At 43.0% G+C, this 22,325-nt stretch overlaps 1 protein-coding gene across 1 annotated transcript in view; it reads left to right on the top strand.

Annotated features, from left to right (window-relative positions):
• Positions 1-22,325, top strand: part of LOC111953416 (alpha-1,6-mannosylglycoprotein 6-beta-N-acetylglucosaminyltransferase A-like) — a 103,478-nt gene that overhangs the window by 62,909 nt on the left and 18,244 nt on the right. The window contains exons 10-11 of the mRNA XM_023972668.2: positions 1,845-1,978; positions 14,576-14,709. Coding sequence (XP_023828436.1) covers positions 1,845-1,978; positions 14,576-14,709 — 268 coding nt within the window. The remainder of the gene's footprint in view (positions 1-1,844; positions 1,979-14,575; positions 14,710-22,325) is intronic.

Below are 22,325 nucleotides of genomic sequence, written 5' to 3'. Positions count from 1 at the left end.
ATCCACAGGAATATAGAAGTGTTAAAAAATGTATTCTATTCTTATTTACAATAAAACCTCATAGTCATTGTATCATTTCAAATCCAAAGTGCTGGAGTACAGGAGCAAAAACAACAACACATGTATCACTGTCCCAATACTTTTGGAGCTCACTGTAGTGCACTAGTTTTGACCAAAGCCCTATTGGACTCTTGTCAAAAGTAGTGCACTGCACTATATAGGGAATAGGGTGCCATTAGGGAGCAATCTTGAGTCTCAAGAGGGAAGAGAATTTGAGAGCGAGGATTGTGTTCCAAGGCCAAAGTGGAAGTGAGTGTGGTTGTTCAGGGCAGTGAAAGGACTGTAGGGAGAATTCCAGTGATCGGCTCAGCAGTATTAGTGGTTTTAGAATTTAATGAGGGCAGCCGCCTCTCCTGTCCTGTCACTCTTCTTCCCTCTCGCGCACACACACATGCAAGCAGGCACGCACGCAGGCAGTCACACACACACACACACACACACACACACACACACTCTCACTCACTCACTCACTCACTCACTCACTCACTCACTCACTCACTCACTCACTCACTCACTCACTCGCATACAGTCACGCATGCATGCACATACACACATTCACTCGGTCTTTCTCTCTCTTTCTGTATCGATCTATGTATTGGTCTATCTCTCTCAAACACTCTCACTACAGAAAACCAATGCTTGCTTCAGTCATCGTATCAACTGTAATCATTATTTGCTGGCTATAATATGCTATCATTTCAGTTTGTCTAATTCTCAATACTACATGGAAATCATTATAAACACATGACTGATATCTTAAAGGCGACAGTTTTGTACTCCTTGCCACTGATCTGAACAATGTTTGAATTACAACCTTTGTCTCCAGTCTACGACAATCTCATTTGAAAGAGTATTTCACCTGAATCTCTCTTTCTCTCTCATCATCTCCTAAGAATGTTGTACTGCGCCTGACAATACCCAAGTGTCTCAAAAACAAAGAGATTTGCATGCTGTGGCTTTAGTCTCACTAGTCTTAAGTTTCCTCATTGTGAATCCATTTCCCATATTTCCTGAGCATCTTGAGAACACACACACTCACACTGTCTTTCTCTCTCTCTTTCTCACGCATGCACACACACCCACCCACCATCTGCGAAACATCTGCCTGGTCAGGAGTGGCCTTGCTTGGGCTCCCAGACTGAGCTTAGCCGGCCCCTCTGATACTCCTGGCTCCTCATCAATTTGATTAATACTCATTATTACACCACCACCCCGCCAAGGGTCAATCAGATGAGTATGTTGGGCTCTGTCCAGAAGGATTAAAGATGGAAAGGAATAGTGGTGAAGCATAGCCAGGTGTTTATTTTTAGGCTTTGGACATTTTTTTTTTGGTGGGGGGGTGACTTATTATCTGAAAAAGTATGTGTCAGGGAGACTGAAAGATAGGGACTGAGAGAGGGTGACTYAAAGAGAGAGAGCTAGATAGATGGAGAGAGAGAGAGAAAGCTAAAGACTGAGAGGGGAGGGGCTGACAGAGAGGGACTGAGAGAAAGCGAGAGAGAAAAGGTCATGAATGTGTCATTCCATTCCACATGACATCCTTTCTCTGGTCCTCTAATTAGTCATGATGTGTAACCTTTACTGTTCCAGTCTGATCAGTAGGAAGCTCTCTCTGTGCTTTGTATACTATCTGTGACCATGCTGAAGGTGTGGAAAATATATGCATCATGTAATTCATTAACCATTTATTAGTGGTTGAGGCATACAGCTGGAAGTGTGTATTAATGCTATAATGCGGTGTGTATTACAGATGTATGCTAACACTATAATGTGGTGTGTGACAGGTGTATGCTGCGGGTTTTGGATTCCTTCGGSACAGAGCCCGAGTTCAACCACGCCCACTATGCTCAATCCAAGGGCCACAAGACCCCCTGGGGCAAGTGGAACCTCAACCCCCAGCAGTTCAACACCATGTTCCGTAAGTACCACCTCATGGTTCTGGGGTGCAGATCTAGGATCAGCTTCTCCTCCCCAATCCTAACCTTAACCATTTAGTGGGGGAAATTCAAAACTGACCCAAGATCAGCGTCTAGGGACAACTTCACCCTACTCCCACCTAATGACAGGGAATGTTCATWAGGCACCAAATGGAAGAAAATGGTCTAAAACAGTGAGGGGCAACCTGTACTCATCCAAGAAAAAGAAAAAACGTTTTTACATTTAATCTTTATTTAACTAGGCAAGTCAGTTAAGAACAAATTCTTATTTACAATGACGGCCTACACCGGCCAAACACGGTGGGKCAATTGTGCTCCGCCCTATGGGACTCCCAGTCATGGCTGGTTGAGATACAACCTGGATTCGAACCAGGGTGTCTGTAGTGACGCCTCAAGCACTGAGATGCAGTGCRTTAGACCGCTGCGCCACTCGGGAGCCCAATAAGACACACAKATMTTTGTTTTCCGTTGCAAAACARGTAAAGTTTTRTGTTACATGCCCTAATGAACACGACCCAGGGGTGGGGAGGGAGACTCCACCACCCCAAGGGGTTTTAACCTTTTCCCCATGGCTGATGGAAAGTAAAATGTTACCCAGAATGAATGAATACCCTTCTCCGGTCTCAGTTTCAGTGGTTTGGCCGACGTCAGGCTGGAATAGCAGACCAGCCTCAATAGACCCTTTATGTTGCGGATAGAGTATGCCATTCTCATACAACACAGGTCTTTTCATGTCATCCAGTTTACTAGCTGCGAGGGTTAGATGATATCTGTAACTAATCAAACGCACGTCGGTTACACCATGGGTCGAAATGAAACACAGATTTGTTTCGGTGCATCGGGCATGTTGTGTCCCCTTCTCTTGCCTATGGAGAAACATTCACCTTATCCTCAGCGTATTGTTTTATATCCTGTCATTACAGCTCTCTTTCCAGGCTTAGGGGAAGTCACTGTATCTCACACTTGTAYTTGTGTAACAACAACAACAATGGGGCTTGAATAAACAAAACWTGTATTTTCAATATGTTAACTCTGAGGGTTGGATTTCCTTCCATCCTAAGACTAAGATGTAACAGAGGACATTAAGACAAAGAAGGCGCCACGGGGAAATCAATCCTAGTCTTGGGTTCCATTCATTACCATTAAGTAGTCTTGCATAAATCACTGGATAAAGAGTGTAGACGAGGGAAAGCGATGAGACAGGAGAAAGCGCTCTGGCCAATGAGACAGGAGAGGGAAAGGGCTCTGGCCAATGAGACAGGAGAGGGAAAGGGCTCTGATCGCCCAGATCTGTTTGTGCTGTCTTGTCTCGCCTGACAGGAGTTATCAAGACAGCACAAACAGATATTTTAGGAACCAGGTTAGCCATGGAACATTTCCAATGTCGTTCTTCTCACCACTGTTCTCCTCTCCAAAACCATAACAACATGTTCACATCTAGAATTGTTTCTCTGCTTCCGGCTAGGTACAGACTCTAGTCCCAGGCTTGTACTGAACAGTTACTATAGCCAGCTATATAACTTGTTCTTRATCCTCTGGTGTTGTTGTTGTACGCAATAAAACAAAAGGAAAGTCRTTTAGTCTCTGTCTCAGGAAAGAGTACATTCTGACAACCTTATAAGTTACTATTGTCTTTGTTTCGTTCCCATGTGTATATAATAGTAAGATTAAATCAGTTCACAATAGTGCTGAGCGATTAGTGCTTTTTGAGGTCTGTTCGGTTTCGGTTCAATTATTCAAAAAATAATCACTGTTTTTGATTTCGATTTCAATATAATTTCTTTTACATTAAATGTACTATGCATTATGTGGGTTGAATGCTGTAACAACACAGGATAAAACAATGAAAGTCCCATTATAGTAGTGACTGCCCATCACTTYTTAGCCATCATTTATTAACATTACTTTAATAAAATATATCAGTTGTGTATATTATATTTGCTTTATTTGATMACTTTATTTTTCATTCTAAGTCATCTCTATAAAGCTGCTTATGCAGTTTTGTAGTTCTTCAATGTAAATAAGGCACCCTTTGATAGTTGGTATTCAGTAGTCATAAATCACTTAGATCATGTATTTTCAGGTAGAGATACCGCGCGTTGCAACAGCTGCCCTCTATATTCCCCCTCACCGTCGCGCATTGTTCTCTCTTCCTTAGCAGGCTAAAAMAAACAGACAGGACAAGTAGATGTGCAATGGATTATGGTCATTGTAGTTAATTAACACGTGTGATGCGCTAAACCAGGGGTATTCAACTCTTACCCTACGAGGTCCAGCGCCTTCTGGTTTTCTGTTCTACCTGATAATGAATTGCAGACACCTGGTGTCCCAGGTCTAAATCAGTCCCTGATTGCAAATATCCAGGAATTTTCAATAAACTCCCWGGTTTTCCCGAAATCCCGGTTGGAGGTTTTCCCAGAATCAGGAGGGAATATGCAGAAAGTCTGAAATACTCCAACCAGGATTTCTGGAAAAGCAGGGAATTTATTAAAAGTTCCCGGAATTTTTACAACCCTACAGGTATGTCGTATCAAGACGCTAAATAAACAGCATGATCGTTACACAGGTGCCCCTTTATGCTGACAATYAAAGGCCACTCCAAAATGTGCAATTTTGGCACACAACACAATGCCAAAGATGTCTGAAGTTTTGAGGGAGTGTGCAATTGTTATGCTCACTGCAGGAATGTCCACCAGACCTGTTGCCAGAGAATTYAATGTTCATTTCTCTACCATAATTTGGGTAGAGAATTTGCCAGTATGTCTAACTGGTCTCACAACCGCAGACCACGTGTAACCACGCCAGTCCAGGACCTCCACATCCGGCTTCTTCACCTGCGGGATCGCCTGAGACCAGTCACCCAGACAGCTGATAAAACTGTGGGTTTMCACAACCYAAGAATTTCTGCACAAACTGTCAGAAACCATCTCAGGGAAGCTCATCTGCGTGCTCGTCGTCCTCACCAGGGTCTTGACCTGACTGCAGTTTGGCGTCGTAACTGACTTAAGTGGGCAAATGCTCACCTTCGATGGCCACTGGCACACTGGAGAAGTGTGCTCTTCACAGATGAATCCTGGTTTCAACTGTACCGGACAGATGGCAGACCGCGTGCATGGTGTTGTGTGGGTGAGCGGTTTGCTGATGTCAMGTTGTGAACACAGTGCTCCATGGTGGTGGGGTTATAGTTGGGCAGGCATAAGCTACGGACAGCAAATACATTTGCATTTTACTGATGGCAATTTTAGTGCACAGAGATGCCTCCATCACCTCATGTTTCAGCATGATAATGCAKAGCCCCATGTCTGTACACAATTCCTGGAAGCTGAAAATGTCCCAGTTCTTCCATGGCCTGCATAATCACCAGAGATGTCACCRATTGAGCATTTTTGGGATTCTCAGGATCGACGTGTACGTCAGAGTGTTCCAGTTCCCGACAATATCCAGCAACTTCGCACAGCCATTGAAGAGGAGGGGTACAACACTCCACAGCCACAATCAACAGCCTGGTCAACTCTATGCGAAAGAGATGTCACGCTGCATGAGGCAAATGGTCACACCAGATACTGACTGGTTTTCTGATCCACACCCCTACCTTTTTTGCAAGGTATCTGTGACCAACAGATGCATGTCTGTATTCCCCGTCATGTGAATTCCATCTATGTTTATTTAGCCATTATTTAACTAGGAAAATTCGTTAAGAACAAATTCTTATTTACAATGACGGCCTAATGAATTGATTTCAATTGACTGATTTCCTTATTTGAACTGCAACTCAGTAAAATTGTTAATTGTTGCATGTTGCGTTTTATATTTTTGTTCCGTGTACATATCTGACAAATGTGATACTTTTTCTATCACGCAAATGAAGCCAGCTGGTACATGCAGGTTATTCATTGTCTGTAGTGAGATTTGATGATTGGTTTGGAACCAGMCACACTCCCTGTTCACACGGGAAAGAGATTCTTTCTGCACGATGCCCTCCCAGTTGGCGAATGTGTGACTGACCAACTACACCAAGGGCCTGAGCAGGCCCTTCAAGGGTCCTGTTTCACTGGCCTGAATAGTGTGTGTGTGTGTGTTTGAGGGGTCCGCTGGAACACTCTCCTACAACTATCCCCYGCCATCCATCTGTACAGTTATAAACAGGCAAAGGGATTAACACACCCCCTTCAGTGAGCAAATGTTTCCCCTGCTCTTGCTCCAGCTGGTACATGGCTTAGCCTGGCTGTTCTGTTACTCTGGCTCTTGGCTTCCATCACCTGCCCAGGGCTGGCGGACACAAACACATGCAAGTCCATTTCCAAGTGGACTAATGTAMAGGCCCGTCCCATATGGCACCCTATTCCCTATATAATGCACTACTTTTGACCCTATTTCCTATATAGTGCACTATGTCTGACAAGGCTCTGGTCAAAAGTAGTGCACTGCAATAGGGTGCCATTTGGGACGGATATGTGAGTTCTGGGAGTGAGCACTTCATATGGTTTAAAGTTCTAAGAACAAACCAAAACTATCGTAAGTTTCAAGTGTTGTGTTATTAGTCGTATGTACGGGATACGTATGGTATACGTCGTCCAGCAAAATGCTTACTGGCAGGTTCCTTCTCGACAATGATACAACAATAAGAAATAATAAAAGATAAGAATACAAACTCAAATGGCAGTAGAATAGAATACAATTTTAGCATAAGTATAATACAGGAAGGCACAATTTATTATTTACACGTGTATTGGGGGATGAGGGGAAAGTGTATAAATTGAGCAGTATAATAAGAGTCTGGTAGCAGCGTTTGTGATGTGTGTGCATGAGTGAGTGTGTGTGCGTGCGTGCGTGCATGGGTGAGTGCATGTGTGCTAAGGTGCGGAGAATCCGAGCAGAGCCCTTTGATGTGGGAAATGCATTGACGTGCATACACCACCCACTGTCCATGGTTTGATGTATTCCATACCCAACTCCTGAGATGACACTGCAGTATTCTAGAGATTTAACTTAAGTTAGGGGAAATTTCCAACTCTACTTTGTCTGTCTCATCTGTCAGAGCTCACAGGGACAGGTATCAGGGGCCGTATGCATCAAGCATTTCAGAGTAGGACTGCTGATCTAGAATCAGTTTTTTCTTTTATCTTTTAGATCATATTTAATAAGATTTTATGGACACAGGGGACCTGATCCTAGATCAGTACTCCTACTCTGAGGGGCTTTGTGAATATGGGCACAGGAGCACAGCGCAATGGAGCATTTAGAGGTCTTCAGCCAAGGTCCCCAGGACTAGCCCTCCCTGTCTAGTCCAGTCTTCTCTGTTTGTCTTCGGAAGACCAGCCCTGGGTCGGGTTTACCAGGTGCCAAATGTAAGAAAACTAACTAAAACAAGGACTGCTATTCCTGGACTTGTCCAACAAGAAACCTTAATTTCCGTTTTCCATTGCAAAGCGTGAATAAAAATATTTGTTGCGTGCCCTAATGAACACATCCCGGCTGTTGTCAGAGGGAAACTCCCCCCTGTAAAATGCTGAAGTTGATTACAGTGATGTTTATCTCTTCTTAGCCTCTGCCGAGTCCCCAACAACCCGGATGTTCCGTTTTCAGGGGAAATGTCAAGAGAGCCTGTGACGCGACTTCCGCTTTTGGACATTAACAAGGAGGCACTCCATCTTAACAACTCRTCCACATTTACTGGATTGAACAGTGCCGAAGAGAACCTKCCCCGACCAGTTATTGTTTTTCTTCTTCTTGTCAAGACCAGTATGTAGGGGGTGTAGTTTCAGGTGTGTCTTTTACACCTGCTATGTTATATTAATCTACTCTAGACTAAATGCACGCCCCTTCAAACCTCTGCTTCTGCATTTCCCCTGCTTGTTTGTTTTCATTTAGGTAATTTCAGTTCAGTGTTTATAATCTTAATAATGTTCCACAAGTTCTGAATAGGYAAACTAAATGTCGAACTGAAATTGTCTTTGTAGATCAAAAGCTGTCTCTGTATGTTCAGCCAATTTGTCTTTTTAATATAATTTCACATTAAGGTCTATCAAAACTTATGCAGAATAGAATTTCATGCTAGAATTTTTTGTCTTTCATTTTCAACATCTTTCAATTTAACATTCATTAAGCCCTACAGAAAAGCATATGGCCTCAGTGCACTTTCTTAAATTTCTTATCAAGCAGATGGTTATTTCCTTTTTTGCCTTTGCTACTTTTCCCCTTTTCATTTTAAATCTGCTCTTCCACCTCAGGAAAAACACTGAACTGAAATTACCTAAATGAAAACAAACAAGCAGGGGAAATGCAGAAGCAGAGGAGATTTGAAGGGGCGTGCATTTAGTCTAGAGTAGATTAACCTAACGTAGCAGGCGTAAAAGACACACCTGAATTTCACTTTAAGGCCTATCAAAACCTATGCAGAATATAATTGCATTTCACGCTATAATTTTTTGTCTTTCAATTTCAACATCTTTCAATTTCACATTCAACAAGCCACACAGAAACGCATATGGCCTCAGTGCACTTTCTTAAATTTCTTATCAAGCAGATGGTGTTTTCCTTTTTTGCCATTTAAAAATTCAGGCAGAAATAAACATCTGATTATGATGAATTATGGCCAGATGTCAGCTGTGAAGTAGTCATCCTTCCTTGGCCAGGAGCTACGATAAGGACCCAGTGAAATGGGATGCTACAGAATGAGGGCACCGGCTGCTTTCCCTACCCCTCCTTTGATTAGGAACGGTTGCATTATTTTATAAGCATAAACCAGAGGGGCGAAGTCCATCGAGTAAAGCCCAGAGAGTCATCCCAAATTCCAGCCTATTCCATCCTATACCCTATGAGCTGGTCCTATGGGCCCTGGTAAAAAGTAGTCCACTATACACAGCAAGTGAGGAGGACACGGAGAGTGAGGGAGAGACGAACGGAGAGTGCGATAATAAAAGATGTAGTGATAGAGATAAAGAGAGAGGGAAGATTCCTGCCAAATAATGTGAGTGCTCATCTCTAAGAACAACAGGTTCAGCCTTATCCTTTGTGCCAGTGCTGCTCTGGGCTGGGCCTGCTTGGCTGTTTGCATTAATTTAGCATTTCCTCCTCAATGGGATACAAAGTGCTGAGTCAGGGGGTCTCTGTCTCTCTCTGTCTGTCTCTCGCTCTGTCTCTGAGTGTGTCTCTCTCTCTCTCTCTCTCTCGATACACATAAGCCCTGGTGATGACTTAACTGAGCCTTGTGCATTCCATCCCCTTTACACCCCTCCCTGACAACGCTAATGAATGGACAACATGCTGGCTTCCTGAGAGTGTGCGTGTGGTGGGGCCGTGTGTGTGTGTACGACAACCCTATGGTAGTTAGTGAGGGTTGTTCATTAAGCAGGATGTTTTCTTTTTTTTRCTTCTTCTTTCTGTCCCTTATGCAAGGTATGGAGGCAACCAGTGTGGAGTGACAGCTCATAATCAGAAGGTGCTTAAGATTAATTTCCATCCCACAACTTCAAGTTTTTCAAGTTACAGTGAAATGCCTTTCTTGCAAGCTCTAACCCCAACAATGCAATAATCAATAACAATGTAATACTAAAAATAGAAGGTAGAAAGAAAAAAAAAGATTAAAAAAAAAAAGAAGAGCACGGTAAAGGAAGTAAGAATACTATATACGGGGTCAGATCCAGTACCATATGGATCGATAGATGTAGAGACAGTTGAAGTCAGAAGTTTACATACACCTTAGCCAAATACATTTAAACTCAGTTTTTCACAATTACTGACATTTAATCCTTGTAAAAATTCCCTGTTTTAGGTCAGTTAGGATCACCACTTTGTTTTAAGAATGTGAAATGTCAGAATAATAGTCGAGAGAATTATTTGTTTCAGTTTTATTTCTTTCATCACATTTCCAGTGGGTCAGAAGTTTACATACACTCAATTAGTATTTGGTAGCATTGCCTTTAAATTGTTTAACTTGGGTCAAATGTTTCGGGTAGCCTTCCACAAGCTTCCCACAATAAGTTTTTTGGCCCATTCCTCCTGACAGAGCTGGTGTAACTGAGTCAGGTTTGCAGGCCTCCTTGCTCGCACACCGCTTTTTCAGTTCTGCCACACAAATGTTCTCTAGGATTGAGGTCAGAGCTTTGTGATGGCCACTCCAATACCTTGACTTTTTTGTCCTAAGCCATTTTGCCACAACTTTGGAAGTATGCTTGGGGTCATTGTCCATTTGGAAGACCCATTGCGACCAAGCTTTAACTTCCTGACTGATGTCTTGAGATGTTTACTGTTGGCATGACACAGGACTGATGGTAGCGCTCACCTTGTCTTCTCGGACAAAGCTTTTTTCCGGATGCCCCAAACAATCGGAAAGGGGATTCATCAGAGAAAATGACTTTACCCCAGTCCTCAGCAGTCCAATCCCTGTACCTTTTGCAGAATATCAGTCTGTTCCTGATGTTTTTCCTGGAGAGAAGTGGCTTCTTTGCTGCCCTTCTTGACACCAGGCCATCCTCCAAAAGTCTTCGCCTCACTGTGCGTGCAGATGCACTCACACCTGCCTGCTGCCATTCCTGAGCAAGCTCTGTACTGGTGGTGCCCGGATCCCGCAGCTGAATCAACTTTAGGAGACGGTCCTGGCGCTTGCTGGACTTTCTTGGGTGCCCTGAAGCCTCCTTCACAACAATTGAACCGCTCTCCTTGAAGTTCTTGATGATCCGATAAATGGTTAATTTAGGTGCAATCTTACTGGTAGCAATATCCTTGCCCGTGAAGCCCTTTTTGTGCAAAGCAATGATGACGGVACGTGTTTCCTTGCAGGTAACCATGGTTGACAGAGGAAGAACAATGATTCCAAGCACCACCCTCCTTTTGAAGCTTCCAGTCTGTTATTCGAACTCAATCAGCATGACAGAGTGATCTCCAGCCTTGTTCTCGTCAACACTCACACCTGTGTTAACGAGAGAATCACTGACATGATGTCAGCTGGTCCTTTTGTGGCAGGGATGAAATACAGTGGAAATGTTTTMGGGGGATTCAGTTCATTTGCATGGCAAAGAGGGACTTTGCAATTCATCTGATCACTCTTCATACCATTCTGGAGTAAATTGGCAAATTGCCATCATACAAACTGAGGCAGCAGACTTTGTGAAAATGTATATTTGTGTCATTCTCAAAACTTTTGGCCACGACTGTACATGAACTGTAAATCAGTAAAATCGTTGAAATTGGTGCATGTTGCGTTTATATTTTTGTTTAGTGTATATATGGGGATAGTTTAATGGCAAAAATAAGCGGTCAAATGCATGTCCCCCKAAAAAATTGATTCCTGATCTTTGTTATATCTCTCAGATATAGGACGGACACTTCTGAACAAACTTCCTTTAGATTTTTTGGGGTGACTGTGGTTCCATTTAGTGAATGCTATTCAATGCGTTTCTATGGGCTAATAGCAGTAAGGACAAATTCCAATGTTTTTTTTATACTTCATGGGATCTAAAGATTCCCAATAAAATAGCAAAATGATCCTTGGTATGACCTTAAAGCAATTCCATATAGCTTAGTAGAACCCCCCCAGTTGTTTTTTTTATAAAACCTTTGGTGGCATCCCTTAATCCGGGGGTCATCAAATTATTTGAAAATAAGTCTGTTAATTCATAGTTATTTTGCAAAAGAAGCCACGCATTTCAATGCATGCCAACGGAACCGGAACAAAGTCTCCTGCTGCGTTTCTGACCGTATCCAGTCAGCTTGAGTGCAAGACGTTTTCCAATTACCTTTTATGACTTCCACAAAATTACCCAAATTACATTATGCATGGTTTGCCTGCTATGAAGTGCCGAGCCCGGATGTGTGCCTTGTTTTGGCCGGCTGATTGAAGTCGACTGGCCTGGCATCTTGGCATAGTCCAGCTGGGCCCACAAACCTTTTCTGCAGACGGTCACGTCCACTTATACACTGAGTGATGACAGAGGCCTCCCTTTTCCTTCTCCCCAGCGCTATTATTATTTGGAAAAATTATTTGTACAGTTATTCTTTTTTTACACAGGATCTGTCACATGTAACAGTAAAGGAAGGTTTTGGAATAGGTATCTAACTACAGGGGGGTTGGTGCCCTATTCCCTTTAGCTATTCCCTTTAGTGCACTAGTGCCCCCCCCCCAGACCTCTAATCAAAAGTTGTGCACTATATAGGGAATAGGGTGCCACAGACCCTGGTCAAAAGTAGTGCACAACATCTTTAATATGGGGCCATTTCAGATGCACCCTACGTTTTTTTGTATGTTTTTTATTTTTATTTCACCTTTATTTAACCAGGTAAACTAGTTGAGAACAAGTTCTCATTTACAACTGCAACCTGGCCAAGATAAAGCAAAGCAGTGCGACACAAACAACAACACAGAGTTACACATGGAATAAACAAGCGTACATTCAATAACACAATAGGAAAAAAAGAAAGTCTATATACAGTGTGTGGAAATGGCGTGAGGAGGTAGGCAATAAATAGGCCATGGTAGCGAAGTAATTACAATTTAGCAGATTAACACTGGAGTGATAAATGAGCAGATGATGATGTGCAAGTAGAGATATTGGTGTGCAAAAGAGCAGAAAGTAAATAAAATCAGTATGGGGATGAGGTAGGTAGATTGGGTGGGTAATTTACAGATGAACTATGTACAGCTGCAGCGATCGGTTAGCTGCTCAGATAGCTGATGTTTAAAGTTAGTGAGGGAAATGTAAGTCTCCAGCTTCAGCGATTTTTGCAATTCGTTCCAGTCACTGCCAGCAGAGAACTGGAAGGAAAGGCGGCCAAAGGAGGTGTTGGCTTTGGGGATGACCAGTGAGATATACTTGCTGGGGCGTGTGCTACGGGTGGGTGTTGTTATCGTGACCAGTGAGCTGAGATAAGGCGGCGCTTTACCTATCATAGACTTATYTAGCGAGGGCCAGCCGACTAGAGCATACTGGTCGCAGTGGTGGGTGGTATAAGGGGCTTTGGTAACAAAACGGATGGCACTGTGATAGACTGTATCCAGTTTGCTGAGTATTGGAAGCTATTTTGTAGATGACATCGCCGTCTTCCCTACATGGCAATCGGGGTGAGAGGAGGGGGAGTGCACATCCCCGCTCGTATTGAGGAATGCTCTCTGCTGTGTTGAAAGATTTAACTCGTGTTGTCCTAACACATCCCTTTCCCACCTGGGCCGTAGAGGCTGACGGCAGCTCCCTCTCTCACCCACTTTTCCTCCTTCTCAGTCGGCTCGGAGGGAGGCCAGCCTCCATTATCACCACATTGTGTGGCGGCCGTGAATTTTTCCCCCAACACGTCGTCTCTGCACACAATTTACTGGCGCTCTGTAATGGCTCTAAAATAGCAGTAAACTCCCTCGAGGAGCGTATATTAAATCACTTCCACAAACGGCTTCATGCAACAACTTAACAGGCCTGATGGAGAAGGAACACGTAGCCTAAAACTCTCCCCTCCCCTTTCTAGAAGCAGAGAATGTAGTGTAGGTCTGTAAGAGGGATACACTTCAGATGGTCCAAGTCCATCAAGCAAAGCCCAGAGAGTCAGGATGAGAAGCATCCCAAATAGCACCCCTTACCCTATATAGTGCACTACTTTTGACCAGGCCCCATAGGACCAGCATACAGGGTATTGGTCAAAAGTATACTGCCATGTGGGCTTTGGGACCCAACCTAGTTTTATTTCAATTCGATTTTTGGGGGGTCACGGAAGCCCCCATTCTTTAAATAATTTGCACTATCAGAGTCTTGCATTGTCTTAATTTTCATATCTCTGTATGTGCCGTTGCCCATTTCTGACCTGTTGCCAAGCTCATTTCCATAGTTACAGTACCACCATCCATTTCGCAATGAAGCAACGGAATACTAAGGACGTTAAAGAGAAGAACGTAGAACGTTAAATCATCAATTCACATTTAGTTAACAAATTACATTTTCTTCTCTTTTATTCTGGAGATCCCCTTACATAATTGTATTGTTTTATGATGGGACAGATGTGGATACAGATGAGGGAGAGCAAGAGGGGCACAGAAATGATTTAAGGAATAGACAGTTGGCCGAGCCGAGACTCAAACACCCGTCTCCGTGTGGTCTGAATTTGGAAGCGTTACTGCTGCGCCAGACTCCAGCGCACCACTTCACATTTCTATGTGGAACTGTGTTCATTGGTTAACATAAGCCTCATATTTACTTTCCACTTCTAGGCATGAGTCAGATGACTACTTCACTAACACAACAGATAGCCTAGTCATAGGCCTAATCATTAGGCCTATTGTCATGCTATTCACTCGTTTCTGTACAGCATATGCATGAATCAACTAATGTAGAGAAAAATAGTTGTTGTCCTTTGCCGATCTCATAGCGATAAGGTGCTGGCAATTGAATTGCTTTTTTTAATGAACTAACATCACCCACCTATAATCATCGTGTTCCCCATTAACTGTACAATGACAGCCTGTGTTTGTGGCTTGTTTTCCTTTTTTTGTATATAAATGAATGAATGTGAACTAATTAGCTTCAGTACTARAATCATTGTGATCCCAGTTGAGCTGTGTAATGACAGTTATATGGTGTGGTTTATTTCCCCTGCAGCCCACACGCCAGACAACAGCTTCCTGGGCTTTGTGGTGGAGCAACACCTGAACGCCAGCGACATCCGCCACATTGACGAAGTCAAGCGGCAGAACCAGTCGCTGGTCTATGGCAAGGTGGACAACTTCTGGAAGGTACGGCGCTTCAGCTCGTGTATCCCGCGTGGCTGGCATAGCCAAGGTTTTGCGTTAGACTCCGCAGTGTTCAAATTAAACATTGACTCTTGGGGGTGCCTAATGTGTCTTGGTGTTGTCTGACGTTGAAATCTGATCACCCTCATACTTAAAATGTATGTATGCACTCACTGTACTGTAAGTTACTTTGGGAAAATGTGTCTGCTACATAGCATTTATTATAATGTTATTTACATTGTGTACAAACTCTGCTCAGCTCTTAGTTATTTGGGAGCAGTGGTAACGTTTTGTCGTGGACAAAAATATATGCTTTTGTCTACATCAGCATTGAGGGTGAAGCTGAATATGGTAGAGTAGTGTTCTTCAGTTGGAATTTTGAATATCATGTCACCAACTGGAGACTCCTTGTTTAGAACAACAAATGATAATTGATCTAGTTCCCAGACATCAACACTACTAGAATAGAGCTCAAAGAGAAGGAAGTGCGGCTCAGTTGAGTTCAATAGGAAACTGGTCGCATCCCTTGATCACAGGGAAATAGACAACACTGTGTATGCTTTTAAGGAGACTGTAGTGACTGAAGTGACAGTGTCCACTGAGCCTTGCTTTGCACAGAATGCCTTTCAAGATGAAAGCACCAGACACGTTACACCATAAGTTCTTGGGAACCGGCGTATGGAATCTATTGTAACCCAGTTCCTCAACTCTTGAAAGAAAGTCACTGGAACACTTTGAAAACCTTGGGCAAAGTTTTTTGGGAGATTTAATGGAGACTAGTAGTGTTCCTTTAGAAACCATATTCCCGAGTTTCTGATTATTATGTTGATAAATAGTTGAATTCAGCTCTACTCTCTGATTAGTTATAATATATTCTAACTCAGACTCTGTTGTGCAGAGCCATTGTCGCAGGGATTATTTCATCTAAGACATAAAGGGTTTAGAGATTGTAACTACACCAGCCACAAGCGTTTTGCGTGCGATTCGCTCGTTGGCACATTACACATTGTTGGATTACTGCCTACTCTGTATGTCTTGGTGAGACTTGACAAGGGCTGCGATGATGACAAACATTGTAAAGAAGCCGGTTGGAACATTTTAAGCCAGACATCTTTCGGAGGTCTAGCACACAGGGTGTGCATCCCAAATGGGCCCTGGCCAAAAGTAGTGCACTATAAAGGGAATAGGGTGCCATTTTGGACGCAACCAGAGGAACTCAGGCGGAAGCAGATTCTACAAACAAAAAAGCCTAGGTAATTTCAGATTTGTGGCGAACAACGCCTAGCTTTTATCATAATCAGCTGACACAAAGTCAGATGCCAGTCATGCCACCCACAACCCAACCTGGTCATACAGGTTAAGGGATGAAGGACATATTCCTGGGGATATAAACCTGGGTTCAAATAGTATTTATATTTTCTCAAAGGTGTATTAGATTGAGCCTGGTGTACCAGATGCGCAGGGTTTGCACTTTTGGGACTATTCGATTGGTGCCATTGCGCCAGGTCATTCAACAACAAATACTATTTGAACTCAGGTCTGTGACCACACAAAGAAATTACCATGTCTTGCAGAACCAGCATCCACACACACCACTTATTTGTCTAACACAACAGCCCTATATTAACCATGTAGTGCGGCTTGCCACACGCTCTCTCAAACCCGCATGCGGCACAGCACAGTGGGCCATTTAGTCTCTCTTAAAGGGCAGAGTGCCAAACTCCCATCACTTCTCCTTGAAAAACATTAGCAGCTAATCAGACACCCCGTCGTGTTCATTACCTCAGTTTTTAATTAAACAGCCATTTCAGAGGAGTCTGGTAATGAATGAACATGAGGAGAAAAGGCCTCCCTCGCACTTTCCCTCCCTGAATCTGCGGGGGATGGCTGCATTGCCTTGTGAGGGACTACTGTGATGATGTCACGAGACCTGGTCAGCTATTTGCTTTTCATCAAGGAAACCAGGAAACAGCCTTTCAACACCTTCATACCTTCATATCTTGGGATTGTGGTATTTACTGCTCCCTACAAGGCTAGAACATGATGAGGGGTGGGCGTACAAAAATAAGAGGTCAGAGGTCCTGTGTAGTGAGACATCTAGTACCAAGTGCCTTTGCGACTTTAACAACATTCAGTGACCAAACAAACGTCATTGCCTCCAATCGCTTTGTCTCTGATGGTCATTTGTTTTTCCCATGTAATGTCACACAGAACCCAGAAGCTCTTCACTAAGGGGAATATTCCCTGTCTCTTATCAGAATGCAGAAGTACACCGCTAGCCTCTCTCTTCCCCTCTCTGCAGGTGTGTGAATGTAGCCGTTTGCGTCCCAAATGGCACCCTGGTCCAAAGTAGTGCGCTATGTAGGGAATAGGGTGCCGTTTGTGGTGCAGCAATTGTGTGCGGAGGTCTGATTTATAACGGGTACAGAATGGACGGTAATTGCTGTATCCATATAGGAGAGATTTATCGGCTTTGAGTGGCTTTAAATGTAATTAGGCACAGCAGAGGCGGCATCTGTCTGCCGTCACTGTGTGGTCTACATACTCAAACAAAACTTTCAGATAATTTCACAGGCAAACTCTAAAGAGAATAATCCACTATTCTTGCTGTCTGGAGTGCCTCCATGCGTATCGCTGCTCTCGTGCTAGTAAATGTGTTGCCAAAGTATTAAATCTCTATTAGAGCAAAATGTATAATTTATTACTTAGGCTACACAATGGTCTTGAGTTAATGAATAAAAAAAAGGTCTGGTATGATTTGGTAGTAGTTAACTGCAATGAAAGATGAAGTAAAGGTAGGCTGTTAAGTTCCTGCATTGGAGTTATCAAGGTGCCATTTCCATAACATCAACCTTCAGACCTACTTTTCCCTATGAACATACAGTTGATGTCTGAAGTTTACCTTAGCCAAATACATTTAAACTCAGTTTTTCACAATTCCTGACATTTAATCCTAGTATAAATGCCCCGTCTTAGGTCAGTTAGGATCACCACTTTATTTTAAGAATGTGAAATGTCAGAATAATAGTAGAGAGAATTATTTATTTCAACTTATTTCTTTCATCACATTCCCAGTGGGTCAGAAGTTTACATACACTCAAGTATTTGGTAGCATTGCCTTTAAATTCTTTAACTTGGGTCAAAGATTTCGTGTAGCCTTCCACAATAAATTGGGTGAATTTTGTCCCATTCCTCCTTACAGAGCTGGTGTAACTGAGTCAGGTTTGTAGGCCTCCTTGCTCGCACACACTTTTTCAGTTCTGCCCACAAATCTTCTATAGGATTGAGGTCAGGGCTTTGTGATGGCCACTCCAATACCTTTACTTTGTTTTCCTCAAGCCATTTTGCCACAACTTTGGAAGTATGCTTGGGGTCATTATCCATTTGGAAGACCCATTTGCGGCTAAGCTTTAACTTCCTGACTGATGTCTTGAGATGTTGCTTCAATATATCCACATAATTCTCCTCCCTCATGATACCATCTATTTTGTGAAGTGCACCAGTCCCTCCTTCAGCAAAGCACCCCCACAACATGATGCTGCCAACCCGTGCTTCAAGGTTGGGATGGTGTTCTTCAGCTTGCAAGCCTCCCCCGTTTCCCTCCAAACATAACGATGGTCATTATGGCCAAACAGTTCTATTTTTGTTTCATCAGACCAGAGGACATTTCTCCAAAAAGTACGATATTTGTCCCCATGTGCAGTTGCAAATCGTAGTCTGGCTTTTTTATGGCGGTTTTGGAGCAGTGGCTTCTTCCTTGCTGAGCGGCCATTCAGGTTATGTCGATATAGGACTCTTTTTCTGTGGATATAGATAATTTTTTACCTGTTTCCTCCAGCATCTTCACAAGGTCCTATGCTGTTGTTCTGTGATTGATTTGCACTTTTTGCACCAAAGTACGTTCATCTCTAGGAGACAGATCGCGTCTCCTTCCTGAGCGGTATGACGGCTGCGTGGTCCCATGGTGTTTATACTTGCGTTCTATTGTTTGTACAGATGAACGTGGTGCCTTCAGGTGTTTGTAAATTGCTTCCAAGGATGAACCAGACTTGTGGAGGTCTACAATGTTTTTTCTGAGGTCTTGGCTGATTTCTTTTGATTTTCCCATGATGTCAAGCAAAGAGGCACTGAGTTTGAAGGTAGGCCTTGAAATACATCCACAGGTACACCTCCAATAGGCTAATTGACAGCATTTGAGTCAATCAGAAGCTTCTAAAGCCATGACATCATTTTCTGTAATTTTCCAAGCTGTTTAAAGGCACAGTCAACTTAGTGTATGTAAACTTCTGACCCACTGGAATTGTGATACAGTGAATTATAAGTGAAATAATCTGTCTGTAAACAATTGTTGGAAAAATGACTTGTGTCATGCACAAAGTAGATGTCCTAACCGACTTGCCAAAACCATAGTTTGTTAACAAGAAATTTGTGGAGTGGTTGAAAAATGAGTTTTAATGATTCCAACCGAAGTGTATGTAAACTTCCGACTTCAACTGTAGGTGTCATTTGAGACGGTGTTGTACTACATTATACAACGGGTGGTTCTCATCGTGGATGCTAATTGGTTAAAACCCCGTTCTAGCCGGTGTCTATTCCACAAGTTAACTTCTGCTAAGGCTATGATGTTGAAATGCCTATTTACTGCTCCATCTCACTGCACAATCCACTGTCTCATCAGCCCAACCAGGCAATTTATAAACTTGATCTCTACTGTAAAAAAAAACATCTTGACATCATCTCCCCTTTCTTTTCGACTAGCCTTTGGTTTTCAACAGCGGAGATTTGTAAAAAACCTTGCTGTCTGTCTCTCCGACCTTTGCAACATGGTTTCAATATTGAAATTCAATCTCCACTGTCCCATTGAGAATTAACGTGAAAGGACAAGACAAACCGCTTCATGAAATCATGAGTCGGCATAATTTTTATGGATATATACAAAGAAATGTCAATAGGTCAAACGAAATGAAATTGTCCTGCTGAAAAGTGAATTCATCTCCCAGTGTCCGCTAGAAAGCAGACTGAACCAGGATTTCCTTTAGGATTTTACCCGTGCTTAGCTCCATTCCGTTTATTTTTTATCCTGAAAAACTCCCCACCCAGTCCTTAACAATTACAAGCATGCCCATAACATGATGCAGCCACCACTATGCGTGAAAATATAGAGAGTGGTACTGAAAATGTATAGACTTACTTTTTTTTCACTCTATTAAGTTAGTATTGTGTAGTAGCTACAGTGATGTTGATCCATCCTCAGTTTTCTCCTATCACAGTTATTAAACTCTGTTACTGTTTTAAAGGAGGCCTGTATCTTTGTAGTGACTGGGTATATTGATACACCATCCAAAGTGTAATTAATAACTTCATAATGCTGAAAATAATTCAATGTCTGCTTTTTTTATTTTTACGTATCTACCAACAGGTGCCCTTTGTGAGGCATTGGAAAACATCCCTGGTCTTTGTGGTTGAATCTGTGTTTGAAATTCACTGCTCGACTGAGGGACCTTACAATTATCTGTATGTGTGTGGTACAGAGAGGAGGTAGTCATTCAAAAATCATGTTAAACACTATTATTGCACACAGTGAGTCCATGCAACCTATTATGTGACTTGTTAAGCATATGTTTACCCCTGAACTTATTTTGGCTTGCCATAACAAAGGGGTTGAATACTTATTGACTCAAAACATTTCAGCTTTTCATTTTCAACTAATTTGTTTAGAATATATTGGCACGGTTGGCCGGCCCTCGACTTTAACTTGGGCCTAACAACACTCGTGTCAATATATCCTCCTCCAATGCATTATCACTTAAATATCTTACTCCTCAAGTGCACAACGTGAGTAGGTAGCACGTGGGATACTGATGCCTTTGGCTGCTGGCTCACTCCCTTTACATTGTCCAGGTCAGCCATGGGATGCGAACCAGCAACCCTCTGGTTAATAGCCCTAAACAACACCACCAACAGTGCCCAAGAGCTGCAATGCAAACTGGTTGAATCTACCAGGTCGTCTCGAACAGTCACAGACATGTTTGAAGTGGGAGAGGGAAGGTGATAACCGAGCAGCCAAAAAGCAGGCCTCTCAAGGAGCCGTTGCCGCGGCAACCCGGCTTGAGCCGAGCACACTCACCGAGGTAGAATGAAGGGTGACTGTTGGCTGTGGCTCTGCGCACTCTCAAACAGCAGTTGTTTGAGTCTTGTTGTTGTGAGATTAGGTGGTTGAGGCTGTGTGAGTAATTGAATATACGAGAGAGTGATTGTATGCAAAACATATATACTGAACAAAAATATAAACGCAACAATTTCACGATTTTACTGAGTTACAGTTTATATACGTAATTCATTTGGCCCTAATCTATGGATTTCACATGACTGGGAAGGGGCGCAGCCATGGGTGGGCCTGGGAGGGCATAGGACAACACACTAGGGACCCAGTTTTTCCCCACAAAAGGGCTTTATTACAGACAGAAATACTCCTCAGTTTCATCAGCTGTCCTGGTGCCTGGTCTCAGACGATCCCATAGGTGAATAAGACAGATTTGGAGGTCCTGGGCTGGCGTGGTTACACGTGGTCTGCGGTTTTTAGTCCGGGTGGATTGACTGCCATATTCTCTAAAACGACGTGCCACACCTGTCAGATGGATGGATTATATTGGCAAATGAGAAATACTCATTAACAGGGTTGAAACAATTTTGTGCACAAAATTTGAGAGAAATAAGCTTTGTGCATATGGAACATTTCTGTGATCTTTTATTTCAGCTCATGAATCATGCGACCAACACTTTACATGTTGCGTTTATATTTTTATTCAGTATAGAAAGTGCGGTGAGAATATAGACAGAGAGAGGGTGGGTGAGAAAAAGAGAGGAAGAGAGAAAGATGGAGAGGTAGGGAAGGAGAGACGGCGGGATGGTGTGAACATGGAGATGGAGAGAGAAAGTTAGACAGAGGGAGGGAGGGAGGGAGGGAGGGAGAGATATATAAAAAAGAAACACAGGGCCCCCTGACCTTAGATCAGGGGAGGATGACACTGGTGTTTGAAATGCTAATGTTGGCTGACAGACAGCGCCCACAGTCCTCCCAGTGCACAAAGATCCATCAATGTAACCCTGACATGTTTTTCCTCACTGAGCCACTCACACACACACACACAGACACACTAGGGCGCATACACTAGCGTGAGCACTCGCACACGTACAAATACTCAGGCTTACAAACAAACCCACACATATTCTTCTAGCTGTACAGAAAAACTCACTGAAATATAGGCTACATCCAGGCTGTATCATCACCGGCCATGATTGGGAGTTTCATAGGGCGGCGCACAATTGGCCCAGCGTCGTCCGGGTTTGGCCGATGTAGGCTGTCATTATAAAACAAGAATTTCTTCTTAACTGACTTGCCTAGTTAAATAAAAAGAACACACGACTGATGAATCAGGAACAGACTTACAAACGTACCAAGATACGGTATCTGGAGATTCCAAGGGCCGTGATTCTCTACAACTGAATGCAGTTCTATTTTATAGAACAAAAATAAGTTGATGCTGGATAGTGAACAATGCCGGAAAAGCCTTTATGCAAACAAACTTCCAGAAGTAATCAAATATTTTACATTGTTT

This window comes from Salvelinus sp. IW2-2015, linkage group LG27 (genome assembly GCF_002910315.2).
Source record: "Salvelinus sp. IW2-2015 linkage group LG27, ASM291031v2, whole genome shotgun sequence".
In the NCBI taxonomy this organism is placed as follows: domain Eukaryota; kingdom Metazoa; phylum Chordata; class Actinopteri; order Salmoniformes; family Salmonidae; genus Salvelinus; species Salvelinus sp. IW2-2015.
The sequence above is the reverse complement of the archived record's forward strand: the minus strand, read 5'-3'. Positions and strand labels throughout refer to the sequence as shown.